Source organism: Arvicanthis niloticus, chromosome 14 (genome assembly GCF_011762505.2).
Source record: "Arvicanthis niloticus isolate mArvNil1 chromosome 14, mArvNil1.pat.X, whole genome shotgun sequence".
NCBI classification, from domain to species: Eukaryota; Metazoa; Chordata; class Mammalia; order Rodentia; family Muridae; genus Arvicanthis; species Arvicanthis niloticus.
The window spans coordinates 11,601,130-11,615,000 of NC_047671.1; the positions used below are offsets into that span (position 1 = coordinate 11,601,130).

Sequence of the window (13,871 nt, forward strand, 5' to 3'; positions counted from 1 at the left end):
CATTCAGAAATTAAAATTCACAGGACACTCAGCCCTTGTTAACTTATTTAACAACATTCTGAGTGCCTACCATGGATCTACCAGATGTGTGGTAGATGCTGGAGGAAGTCAAGTACCTCACCAGACAAAATCATGTGATTAAGGCACAGCTAAGCAAGAGCCTGTGCAGGTAGGTGTAAAACTGCAGCTGTTCCCCAAGGAGAAGAGACCATCCTGCCTGGAGCAGAGGAGCCCAGTGCCATTAGAGAGAAGTGTCCTCCCTGCGGATCTGTCTGCTGTGTGAACAGCTGCAATTTCTCCCAGAGCGTTTCATAAGTGCTATCTGGTTTTGTTACAGTATAGCAAAGAAGTAGTAGACAGACTCCAGATATCTGTCATCATTTACAGGTCAGGTTGAGAAAGGCAGCCCTACAGGGGCTGTATATTTCCTTCTGGAAGAATTATATCCTGCCATTAAGGAAGTGTCAATGAGGGTACATGATTTGCAAAATGCCAGGCAGAAAGTAATGGCCTCTGCATTCCAGACCCTGCTTCTGTGCCTTATTTTCTGCTACACGAATGGTCTGTCTCATTTCTACAGTAATGACACACGTGCTGCTCTTGGTGCTCCCTTCACCTGCTCAGAGTATTCTAAAAATGCTTCCCGGGGTCCAGGAGTAGTTTGCTCTCATTTTTGCTCTGTTTTCAAGCCTTTGGAAGCTGGTTGCTTCATGTTCAGTCTTTGTTGTAGCATCTCTTTCCACCTCTCAGCTCTTGGCTGTCACAGCTGAGGGCTGCGGACTATAGGGCGGTCCTTCAGTAGCCGTTGTGAGAGGTAGGTACTTGTTACTTTTCCTTAGTTGTGATCAGGCCATCAACTCTATTACACATAGTAACCTGACCCACTCACTTTCCTGTCTCTGAGCCAGTAGACACTCTGTTACTAAACACGAGGGACTCCGGCCATCATAACCGTTTCTTATTAGACATCACTCAACTGCTCAACCCAAAACCTATATCAACATCTACCTCCATTCCTCTGGCTGTTTAGCCATACACACAAAAAAAAGAGAATCTTAACAAAAACATTCCTGTTCATATTGCTGGTCCCAGTCAAATGTTCTTTTGGCTTATGCATATAAAAAAAAAAGTACAGGCTAGTACAGGGCATTTGTTGAGAGCTCTGATATCCAGGATGAGGGCCGAGCTAATGGGAAAGCCCTTTTCTTGTACCAAGCAGGCTTGTGCTGTTTAATACAGTGTGCCATTGGGGTGGGGGTGGGGGAGACAGTGAATTGGGAGTCATGAAGTTTGATATAGTCTCTGGCTTTTTCTGTGGTTCATAAGCAGTCTTGGTGAGTTGATCTCTCTAGACAAGAGATGTGGCATGATCTTGATGTTCTCATCCGGTTCTGAGTTTATGATGCCGAGGTCAATATAAACCGTGGTCAAGGGAAGGGCTGTGGTACCAGCTCTGCTCTATGAGGAGGGAGAAGCAGCTCCCACCACAGTGGGTGTTCTTCTGGCTGGATAAACGTGCACTGTGGATAGATACATCTTGCCTCATCAAGTGGTGAAAAGACACACCCCTCTTACCGTGTGTCTTCAGAGATGTCCCAGGGCAAGCTAACATGCCATGAACTCTGCGGGGCAGAACTAATGAGTACTTCATAACCTTGAGAGTTAGGGATCAAGGCTGGGCCATGGACGCAATGCTAGCCCACAGGTTGCACTTCCATCTGAGCCACCACTATATGTTCTCTTTTGATGTGAGGGCATAAGCAAGACGTTCTTCCTTGCTCACACACAGCCCACAGATCCTGGTCCGGTCTGAACTATGCTAGCATTGTCTCTGCATGAGCAGCAAAATCTGTATTTTCAAAGTTTTATGTTCATGCGAATTGACAGGGGAACTTGTTAAAAGGCAGATTTTTAAGTTAGTAGTTTTGAGATGACATCTGAAATTCCGTGTTCTTAGCAAGCTCTCTTGTGGAATCCACGGAGCTGGTCCACACACCACATAGTAAGTAGAAACGATGCAGAGCGAAGGATTGGAAGCCAAAAGGCCCGTAGTTCCCTTTGTGAGATGCGGCAGCATTCACTGTGAGCCTTGATTCCCGGCTTTTCGCAGTAACAGTGCTCACTGGTACTTTTTGAGATGGTTCTAAGCAGGATGAAGTATACAGATATTATGGTGTGGACATTCCACTTCCACAGTCAGCCAGTGTCCAACCCCACTCTGGCTGCTCCAGAACCCAAACAGAGCATGCCTGGTGGACCTAGGAGCCTGCACTTTCATAAGCAGCCCAGGTGATTCAGTCCTGTCTGTTCTGAAGCTACACCATGAGAAGTCTTGTTCCTAATGTAAGAATACTCTCTCCATTACGTGGCAACTGAAGACAGTGTGGTACAGTAAAGGTTCTCCAGTGGCCAGTAATGTGACCCAGACACTTGGCCCCTCTTATAATGGCACTTGCAAATCTTTAACACGCAGCTAACTCTAGTAGGTGGTCCTATTGAAATTCAGACTCTGGTTCTACCAGTCTGGGGTAAAACCTGAAATTATGGATTTTTAAAAGAATCGTTTTCCTTTTTTTTTTTTTTTAACCGTTTTAGCTGATCTGGGGTGCGGTGGGCTCAGACATTTGTTAAAGCAGCCAGATAGTCTAATATGCAGGCAGCTTTGGAACTCAGAGACATCCAAGTCACTGGCTGAGCCATAATGACTGGCCAGTCAGCCCAGAGACTGCCTTATCCCTCTGCCTGTGGAGTAATGGTTCTAAGCCTGATTCACCCATCTCTTGAGCCAGATATAACTTGGGTTTGTGTGTGGAAGGAAGTGGACTATGAAGGGAAGAAGAGGCCACTGGGCGTTTTGTACAGAGGCTAATGCAGTTACCCCTCCAGCATGGAGCTGCCTCATTCTCTCCTCTCTAACTTCTGGCTGTTACTCTTCTTGGCTCCAAAGCTTGACCCTTACAGATGGCAACCTTACAGGTGGCATACTGACTTGTCTCTTTTTGTCCCTGGCTAGGTGGAAGTGGAGAGCAATCACACAGAACAGGCCAGTGGAAGGCAGAGGAAGGCTCTGAGACGGTGCTCCCCAGGCGTAGGAGTGTGTTCCACATCGAGTGGTCATCCATCCGGAGGAGGAGCAAAGGTTCGTACTTCCTGTCCCTCCCACTCAGGCCCCTCCCACTCAGGCCCCAGCTTCCTATCTCAAAGCAGACAACACTGCGTAGGTACCTACTGTGCAATGGCAGCACCTACTACACGGTGGTCCTTCAAACACACGACCACTGGCCAAAGCCACGGGTCTCCTGTATCTGGACACAGCCAGCTGACGGGGAAGTAATCCAGAACAAGTGACAGGCTTCTGTGGAGCCAGTGAGAGGTCTCAGCTTGGCTCTGGGATTACCTGCAACCCATTCACAAAGATTCAAATTTATCTTATCGGGGAAAACACCCTGGGCCAGCAGCCAGATCTTGTAGAATTCTTCACGAGATCTGAATTTGCCACCAGTTTATAAAACAAGTGGTGTGACTGCCTTTAATCTCAGCATTCAGGAGGCTGAGGCAGGAGGACAGCCCGATGGAATCCCTCTCAAAACAAATTATCAAAAATCCACCTGTTCAGAAGGCTGATGGAAAGTTCCCACTGTGACAGTGACCAGTGACCAGGGAGCCAAAGCAGAGGGGATGGTGGAGAGAGAAGGGGACCCAAGAAGTCAGCCAGGGACTGAGCAGAGGAAGATACCAGATACTTGAATCTAGGTCAGATAGGACAGGGCACAGTTCCACCACAGCCCCCAGAGTGCTGACCAGCTGGTTGTGCAGGACCACTGTGAGAGAGAGATCTGACCCTTGGGTTAACACCCCTCAAGTCACTCAACCCCCGGAAGCTGCCTTGGTACCTGTTTGTCTTGCTGTAGTTTGTTCAGTCTCATTCACTCATACCCACAGTTAGCTGATAGAGCAAATGCCTAGAGCAGTTATGGGGAAAACTTGCAGGTAAAGAGGGAAGTGCAGGTCTTTAAGGGAGGTCCGGCGGTGAGGGCGGGGTACAGGAAGTGCAGCGCATGCAAAGGGGCCTGAGATGGAGACCTCCGTGGGTAAGGCTGAAGTCTGGCAGCCTGTTCCGGACAGAAGCAGAGGGTCAGAGGGTGGCTCAGAAAGGAGGCCACACGTACAAGCCTCAAGTTCGGGGGCATCCTCTCTGTTTCCTCTTTCCAAAGCTTCCAAATTTTACTCGTTTCCCTTAAGTCAGTGGTTCTCAGCCTTCCTAGTGCTGCGGCCCTTTACTACAGCTCCTCATGTTGTGGTGACCCCCAACCATAACATTATTTTTGTTGCTGCTTCATAACAGTAATTTTGCTACTGTTATGAATCATAATTTGTTTTTGCCGATGGCGTTAGGCAGGCCCTGTGAAAGGGTCTTTTGACCCCCAAATGGGTCACGACACACAGATTGAGAACCGCTGAAGGGCTTGTTTGTAGCCCCTTCTTCTTCACAAAGGGGAACTGGGTGCCTTTGTTAGTTCTCTTCTAGTGCTTAAACACCCTAAACACACTTAAATGCCGAAGGGAATAACAGCAAAGAGGAAGGCGAGCCCAACCTGCCGTTCTCATATATGACCACAGGAGGGCACCAGAGTACCAAGTCCAAAGCTTCTTAAGGCCTGCTGTTTTCCTAGAGGACTGAACCTAAAATCCTTAAAAATGAGCCAGCCTAATAATGGAAGATGTTTAGAGTCACGTTGAACGAGTTCTGTAGGATCACAAGGGAAGAAGGACATCTCAAGACCTATCGCAAGTGACTACATGGTTATAATCTATCCTGATCCAACTATTAAAATGCTATAATTCAAAGACAAAAATTATTAAAGAATTTTCCTTATTTTATGAGTTTAATTAGCATTTCTTGCCCAAGTATGGTGGGAGGCAAAGTGGATGGATCTCTCTGAGTTCAAGGCCAGCTTGGCCTTCATAGCAAGTTCCAAGTTAGCCAAGGCTATGTAGTAAGACTTTGTCTCAATAAATAATAATAAAAACAACAACAACCAGGAAAAATAAGAAACAAATACCATAATCAAAACACGGAAGAGGAAAATATGAGATAGAAGGGAATAATTTTAGAATCATCTGCCTGAGGAGAATCAGTTCAAACCCAGATCCTGCACGGTCCGGTTGCCCATGACTTTATGAAAAACAGGCAAAAGGCATCAACATCCCAGTTTATTTCTTTTTAAAGAAACTCCATTGGAACTGGAGAGGTGGCTCGGTGGTTAAGGTCTTCTTGCAGATGTTTGACTCCCAACACACACAGTGGCTCACAACCACCTGTGACTGTGGTTCCAGCAGGTTTACTGCACCCCTCTAACATCTGTGGACACCAAGCACGTATGTGGTGCGCACACACATCTGCAGGCAAAACACCCACACTTAAATAAATATTTGACAAAACACTCACACATAAAATAAATAAGAACTTAGAATATGTTTTAATTATTTAATTAATATATTAATTAGTTAGTTAAGAATTTCATAATCCATTTCTATCATATATACCCTCAACTCTTCCCTCTAACTTCTCACAGACCTACTTTCCACTCTATATCCCGACTTCATGTCTCTTTTTTCTTTTCCTTCTTTCATTCTTTCTTTCTTCCTTTCTTCCTTTCTTTATATAACCCACCAGGTCTAATTTGTGCTGCTCATATAGTCCCAGGTATGGCACCATCCTCTTCCTCTGGGGTGCAGTTAGCTTACCAAGGGCTATACTCTTAGGGAAAACTGACTCTTGCTCCCAGACGCCCTCAACTGTAGCTCCTCAGTTAGGGGTGGGGTCCCTACCACTCTGTGCTAGGCTGTTAATGTGCTTGGTTTGGGGCAGGCAACTGCAGCTGCTGCTAGCTTGTGCGTGTCACAGCCCTGCCATGTCCAGAAGGCACCATGAGCTCCCATCCTTGACAACCTCTGGCTTTGACTCTTCCACCCTTTCATCCTCCATAGTCACCAAGCCTTGGGGGATGGTGTGGGATACAGATGCCCACTTGTGGGGGAGCACTCGTCTGACACTTACTCTCCGCACTAGCCACTGGCCACTCCACACCCTGTCCATCCTATATGTCTTCATGTGATACTGAGACCATAGAGAAGCCACCAACCCTCTAGGCTACTACGTCCTCAACTAAAATCCAGGGCTCAAAGCTTAAGTGGGGCATCTTATCTAAGAGACATGGAGGTCTCTGAACTTCCTGTATTCCTTCATGCCCTGTTTACATGAAGATGTACATTTTCCCTAATGGGCCTGACAAATAAAGGAACGAAGGGCTCTTAGCCATTGGAGCCCATGATTTTCTGCTTCCTCCTATAAAAGATACCAAATGGTCTAACCCAAGTCTTTTGAGAAATTACTGCCACGGTGCCAAAGTACAGGTGTCTGAAGTGATGGTTCTCTCTTTCCTTCCAACTCCAGTGTTTGGAAAAGGTGAACATCAAGAGAGACAAACCAAAGAGCCACTTCCCTGCCCGTATCGGAAGCCCACTGTGGAACTCTTTGTGAGTATGGCTTCCCCAGACCAGAGACAGCACCCTGCAGCCCAGACCCACAGCAGGCTGGGGGCTTGCAGTCCATTAAGGAAGCTCTGATTTAGGGAGACATCTCGTGAGTTCCTGTCTTGAGAACTGCAGTTACATGGATTAAAATGTCTATTTTCCTCAGTTTGCTTTGTTAAAAGTCATACCTTTTCATTTGTATGATTAGCTATCATCAGTTTTCATTTAGGAAATAAGATTGTGTCCTTTTGTTTTTGTTTTTGTTTTTTTAAAGAAAGCCTTTGTAATTTGATCTCATACTTCTGTATTTAAAATTCAAAAACTTATCATGCTAGAGGAAAATAATTTCTTTCAGAAAGAATAGAAGACAGTAGCTTTTTAAGAAAATCTAGACATTGGTAGTTAAATCTTCATTCTACCATTTGACTTTGACAACAACAAGAACCACTGCCTGCCTGAGTCCTCATCCACAGAACGAGGACGAAGATACCTTCTCATTCTACTGAGGTTAACTATAGTAAATCAGATGGCGTGTAAAAACAACCTGAGGAGACCGGAGATGATTAAATAGCAGTTTAACAAAAATCCCAAACGGAAATCTCATCTCGGGTACCCCCATCCCACCCCAAGAGACTTCAAATGTCACCTGCTGTGACAACCATAAAACGTGGAAGATTCTTACCTATCTCTGGCCCCTGGCAGGACCTGGATACCATGGAGGAGAGCTCTGAGATAAAGGTGGAAGCCAACACAACCAGAACTTCCTGGATTCAGAGCTCCATGGTCGCTGGAGGGAAGAGATTCAGCAAAGCCCTCAGCTACATCACAGGAGAGATGAAGGAATGTGGAGAGGGGCTAAAAGGTACATTCTGTGACTTCAACCCCCCTGTCGCCTCCCCCCGCCCCCCTGGAAACATGTTGCAGGACTTCTCTGCAGACTAGCCTGAGGTCTCTTTCTAGGACATCTCAGAGAAGTTACTTGTGCTATTAAAGCAGAGCATTCTGGGATACAAACACCAGTATTTGTAACTGCACTGTAAGGATGGCTAGGTGGGAGAGGTCTTATCTCTTGACAGATCAGTTATGCTGACCCAAATGTACCATCTGAATATTTCAGACCGGCACTGGGATTTTTGAATCCAGCATTCTAGACAAATACGTGCTGGGTGGCTTAGAGGAGCTGTGTCTACCGAGCCAGGGGGTTCTCTCTGGGAATCTCCACATTGCTTGGCTCATGGGTTTTATACCCTCTGGGCAGCAAGAGACTTTTCTTGAAATTGTATGCCACTCTTATAGGAAGCAGAATTAAAGTCATGATAGGTACCGAATCCCCAGCACGGGCAAAACAGTCTTAGAGACTAGTAAAGGCTGCATCTGCCTAGCAATGGCTGGCAAGGGCTCTGGACATTCAAATGCACCCCTCGACTCTTTGTTTAGCCTCCTCTCTGACAGGTGACAATTCATACCGATCCCCTGAAGACTCTCACTCCAACTGCTAAGAGGGACCTGAGCCAGGTCCCACCCGCTCTGGGCATTTGCTGAATTTCCAACTATCATTTCAGACAAATCTCCAGTGTTCCAGTTTCTCGACTGGGTGCTCCGAGGCATGTCTCAGGTGATGTTTGTGAACAACCCTCTCAGCGGCACGCTCATCGTTCTTGGCCTCTTCGTGCAGAACCCCTGGTGGGCCATCTTGGGTTGCTTGGGCACTATCATGTCCACCTTGACTGCCCTCATCCTGAGCCAGGACAAGTAAGTCCCCAAGGCCCAGCATTCTAGTATAAGACCAGGAGGCCCCTCCCTGGGAGGACCCTTGTCTCCTTCCCACCCTCGAGCCTCAAACTCATCAAAACAATGGCGCTGGTAATTAACTCCTCTTTGAATAGTGAAAGATAGACAGGTGTCTTAGGGTTTTACTGCTGTGAACAGACACCATGACCAATGTAAGTCTTCCAAGGACAATATTTAATTGGCACTGACTTACAGGTTCTGAGGTTCAGACCATTATCATCAAAGGGGGACATGGCAGCATCCAGGCAGGCATGGTGCAAGAGGAGCTGAGAGTTCTACATCTTCATCTGAAGGCTGCTAGTGAATTACTGACTTCCAGGCAGCTAGGATGAGGGTCTTAAAGGCCACGCCTACAGTGAGACACACACCTACTCCAACAAGACCACACCTACTCCAACAAGGCCACACCTACTCCAACAAGGCCACACTTTCTCCAACAAGGCCACACCTACTCCAACAAGGCCACACTTACTCCAACAAGGCCACACCTACTCCAACAAGGCCACACCTATTCCAACAAGGCCACACCTACTCCAACAAGGCCACACCTACTCCAACAAGGCCACACCTATTCCAGCAAGGCCACACCTACTCCAACAAGGCCACACTTTCTCCAACAAGGCCACACCTACTCCAACAAGGCCACACTTACTCCAACAAGGCCACACCTACTCCAACAAGGCCACACCTATTCCAACAAGGCCACACCTACTCCAACAAGGCCACACCTACTCCAACAAGGCCACACCTATTCCAGCAAGGCCACACCTACTCCAACAAGGCCACACCTCCAAATAGTATAACTTCCTGGGCTTAGTGTATACAAATGATCACAACAGGTTACTTCCCCCAAAAGGGTACCCTGCTTGAAGATGGCTTATCAGGTCCCAAGTTAGAAAAACTATGACTCTGAAAACCTTAAAATCACAAGGAGGCCCCCACTCCACCAGCACATCCTTGTGCCCCTAGGTCAGCCATTGCAGCAGGACTCCATGGCTACAATGGGGTGCTCGTGGGGCTCCTGATGGCTGTGTTCTCAGACAAGGGCAACTACTACTGGTGGCTGCTGCTCCCTGTCATCGTCATGTCCATGACTTGGTGAGTTTTCTTGTGTATGTGGGGGGGAGGGGGGCACGTACACACATGCTGGGAATACAAACTCAGGTCCTAACATTTGCTCGGCAAGCACTTCACCCACTGAGCCCGCCTCCCATCCCAATTAACATCCTTCTTAACCCAACCCTAGGGTTTTTTTTAACTTCCATTTTAAAGTGTTTGTTTAGCTTGAATGTCAGGAATACCGACTAGAGGCAGTTACTAAGGAACTGAAAACATCATGCCAAGTCATCCGTGCACAGTTTCTCATCAGCTACCATCCAGATCTCAAAGGGTGTCTAGTCTTGTCCCACCAGAGTACAAAGCAAGAAACTGCTGGCCGGATGAGCTAAGAGCCATGCAGAGTCAGTCCTGCCGCTGTCTGGAAATCTCATCCCTCCTGATCCACCAAGATTTTCTCCATCCCTTTAGCCGATGCTCAGACCGAGACAACCACTCAGGGTAGACTGACGGCCAGCCATGAGGCAGAAACCTCAGAGTACCAGGCTTCTCCCTCATTTCCAGAAAATGAAGGGTAGTCTGTCCGTGAAGTCAGAATACTTAGACACTCAAAATATAATAAAGACTTTAACTCCTTCCCATTCTTCTCCCAAACCTTTCCTCACTCCTCCTGTCTAGGGGATGGAGTTCTGTGACTCTTTGAGGAAGTCCAAGGCTCTCCTAAAACCATCCTTCTCAGGTTGAGTGTAAACCCTCCCCAGTGTCTATGTCCTTCTCAAGAAACAGATGCAAGGAGAGGCAGCCATGCAAGCTGCTTTTCTCTGGAGAAAGTGGGGCTGCCTGGTGCCGTGTGGTCCAATGCCAAGGCAAGCAGCACCTGACAGGTGCTTCTCACGTTTCTTCCTTCAGCCCCATTCTTTCCAGTGCCCTGAACACCATCTTCAGCAAGTGGGACCTCCCGGTCTTCACCCTGCCCTTCAACATCGCCGTAACCCTGTACCTGGCAGCCACGGGCCACCACAATCTCTTCTTTCCCACGACGCTGCTACAGCCTGCAACCACCACACCCAACATCACCTGGTCAGAGGTCCAAGTGCCTTTGGTAGGTGTCACGAAGAAAGGAAGGACAGTGTTTGTATAAATTCGTTGTCAAACTGAATGTACTCAGTTTACACATCAGAGACATCAGCGAACGGTGATTATTCACAGTTACACAGCGCAAGGCGTTCTACAGGCATATCCTGGGATTCACTGTCCTGGTCTCCTCTGAGCTAAAAGTTCTGTTTCTGGTCTCACCCTGTGAGCACACAGAAAAGCAACCAAGGTCAAGTTAAAAGACCCATCCAAGATCCCAGGGTCAATTAGTGGATGGTGAAGTCAAGCCTAGAACTCTGACCCCTGGATATGTGGCCTGGTCTCTTTGCTGCTTTCCTTTGTTCAAAGGTCTTAAGTTTTGGTGCTTAAGTCCCATTTTAAGATAATTACCCTGTGTATTTTCTCTCATTCATCACACTGAGTCATTAAAGTGCACACCATGCCTCTCCCACTGACTTAGGAAGTCACCGCAAGACTTATTCCGTCTCTCCGTGAGCCTTGCTTGTGCTTTGAAGCACAAGTTTTCCTCCATTAAGAAACATAGGTAGCAGAGATTCTTATCTTTTTAAAGTATTTTATGTATAATGCTGGTCTCTGGGAGCTTGCCAAGATAGCGAATAAGAAGCAGCATTAAAAGTATTAAACTGGACGGGAAAGCGTAGCCGTGAGACTTATCAAACTAGGAACACTTTTTCTCCCTAAGACTTCCTACTTCCCATTACATTAAAGGATTTCCCGTTCCAATCTGTAGCTCATCGTTATTGGCGATCAGTCACCCCAGAACCATTTGGGCTTGTTAAAGGAACTTGCAGAAATAAGGATGCCCCAGAGCCTCTCAGCGTTCCAAGGTGTTGTTGACAGACTGCGAATGCACTGAGAGGCATCATTACTCAGAAAAGGGAACTTTTCTGTCAGCCTTATCCTTGGCAATTGTTGTGTTTACTGAGCCAGAGGCAAGAAAAGGACCCACCTCATGTGATCCACTTTCCCACTAGGGATGTTTATCCAGTCCCAGTCTTCTGGAGGCAAAGTTACTCTGCTCATGAAGAGATGACTTAGAACTCATACGCCGTGTCTCATTATATGCCCAATTAAAAATATTTCAAACTTTTATAGAAATGAAATATTTTTAATAATTCTGTACAAATAAACTTACACCACCGACACTCACCGTGAAAAAAATCAGAAAAATAATCAATGTTTGCTAGTTGTTCTTGAAGGAATAACTTCCTGGGCTATGACAAGGACTTTCGTGTTGAGTCTTCCAATTAAAACTCGTACTTTGCCTTTCAAGAGAGCGAGTGATGGATGTCAGAAAGAGGGTTTAAGAGGTCCCGACAATATTGAGTGGCCACTGAGGAGACTCCCTGGAGGGTACAACTAGGCATGTACAAATCACCAAGTGTCATTGCCTGTGTATATGCCCCTGTCCAAAAAGAGTTAGTATGGGGGCTTCAGTGAGGAGGTGAGTGCTATCTACTTCCGTAACAAGCACGTGACTCGTTCTACAGCTTCTGAGAGCCATCCCGGTTGGAATCGGCCAAGTGTACGGCTGTGACAATCCCTGGACTGGAGGCATCTTCCTGGTCGCTCTGTTCATCTCTTCACCTCTCATTTGCTTGCATGCTGCCATTGGATCCACCATAGGGATGTTAGCAGGTCTGTGTCATCTCTTTTAATGACACCCACTTTAATGAGCTATAGGGCTGTTAGCACCCGGTGTGACTTCAGAAGAAAATAGAGAAGATCTTTATATTGCACCTGCTCCCTGGAAGCTCCCTCTTCCCCCTCATGCTTGCTTTCTGCAATTTTTTTGGAGCTAGGATCCTCTTGTTCCTCTAATCAAAAGCCATCCCCAAGAAAGACTGTGGTGTGAGACATTTAACCCGAAGTATAAATGTAAAGCCTGGGAGAGGCTTGTTCAAGACTATTGAAGGGTGCTCTCCAATGATGAAAGAGAAGGCTCTGTTCACAGCCAAGGTTTTGTGTGGAGGGTTTTTAGGTATACAGGAAAGAAAGGGCATTCTCTGTACTGTTTAAATCAGACCCTTACCCCAAGGGTCTCTTCAACTCATAACGATCATTAGCCACTACCATTCCTATGGTCCTGTGCGTTTTTTCCTTTAGATGAATTGTTATGGAATAACATTGAAATTAGTTTTTTATACATATCTTCCTATGAGGGTACCTGACTCTGGCCTGAGGAAGGGGTGGGTTTCAGGAGGCAGGTGAGCCTGTGAGACCTATGCTTTTTTCCCCTCAGCACTCAGCATCGCCACACCGTTTGACAACATCTACTTCGGCCTGTGTGGCTTCAACAGCACTCTGGCCTGCATTGCCGTCGGCGGCATGTTCTACGTCATCACTTGGCAGACCCACCTGCTCGCCATTGCCTGTGGTAGGTATCACTCATGGATTCCCCTCCCGACCACAGAGGAGACCTATGTAGTTCCCTGCAAAGAAACTCACTCCTGACAGACAGTCCTGCTACTTGCTATTCCCCCCAAAGATAACAGGCAATTGTTTCCTTGTACAAGCTTTTGGTTGACACTGCCTTTTACGTCTCCAACTACGTTACTTGAGCACACACTGCTTGGCCACTTGGAGACAGGTATTTTTAGATGATGTTTCACTGTTGCTCAGAGGTTGTCTCCTGGGATTGCTGCTCTCCAGGCTGGTAAAGAGGCTGGGAAAACAGCTCTCCAGTGTTAGTCCTTACAGGTAGAATTGGGCAGCACACAGCATGCACTGTGACCAGAGCTAAATATCAGGTATTGAGCATACACCCTGCGGATGAGTCCTCTTGCATATTTGGTCAACAGCACAGGAAGTCAGGATGGCTGTGGTAACTTGGCAGTTTTATATATTCTCAACCTTGAACATCTTTTGTTTTCCTGTACTACAAATGGAAACAAAATATTTCTGATCAAAATATTTGAAACAGAGTTTCTATTTCAGTACAGACATGGATGCTGAAATGTTACCAATTAAGGTTTTTTAGAAAAATAGTTTCCAAAAAAAAATTTCAGAATATTTTTTTCTAATGTAGAGAAGCTTTCTGACCCATATATTTATATATTCATTTTGTTTCTCTGATATAGTTTGAAGAGACACTTCTCTTTTCATTTTATGACCACCACTGCAAAGGGAAATGTATTTTAAATGAGATGTAATGGGGAAAGCTGAAGTTTTTCTTTCTATCTTCATAAGAGTCATTTTCTGCTACACCAAAAATATCAATACAGGGTTGGCATAGTATAGCTACTTAAGAAACTGTAATTGTTATATCAACCAAATAAAGGTAGCCATTCACGAAATACTCACGTAAAGGACAAAGTCAACACTTTATCTCATTGTATCCCCCAAAGTCTGTTATTATTCTGCTTGAGAAG

At 46.3% G+C, this 13,871-nt stretch overlaps 1 protein-coding gene across 2 annotated transcripts in view; it reads left to right on the forward strand.

Moving 5' to 3' along the window:
- The window catches only part of Slc14a2 (solute carrier family 14 member 2), a 427,138-nt gene that overhangs the window by 405,094 nt on the left and 8,173 nt on the right, over nucleotides 1–13,871 (forward strand). For both annotated transcript variants that reach the window (XM_034518114.2, XM_076912388.1), the window contains 8 exons: nucleotides 3,014–3,139; nucleotides 6,458–6,540; nucleotides 7,240–7,399; nucleotides 8,100–8,289; nucleotides 9,298–9,426; nucleotides 10,294–10,486; nucleotides 11,991–12,138; nucleotides 12,743–12,877. In XM_034518114.2, the coding sequence (XP_034374005.1) occupies nucleotides 3,014–3,139; nucleotides 6,458–6,540; nucleotides 7,240–7,399; nucleotides 8,100–8,289; nucleotides 9,298–9,426; nucleotides 10,294–10,486; nucleotides 11,991–12,138; nucleotides 12,743–12,877 (1,164 nt within the window). The remainder of the gene's footprint in view (nucleotides 1–3,013; nucleotides 3,140–6,457; nucleotides 6,541–7,239; nucleotides 7,400–8,099; nucleotides 8,290–9,297; nucleotides 9,427–10,293; nucleotides 10,487–11,990; nucleotides 12,139–12,742; nucleotides 12,878–13,871) is intronic.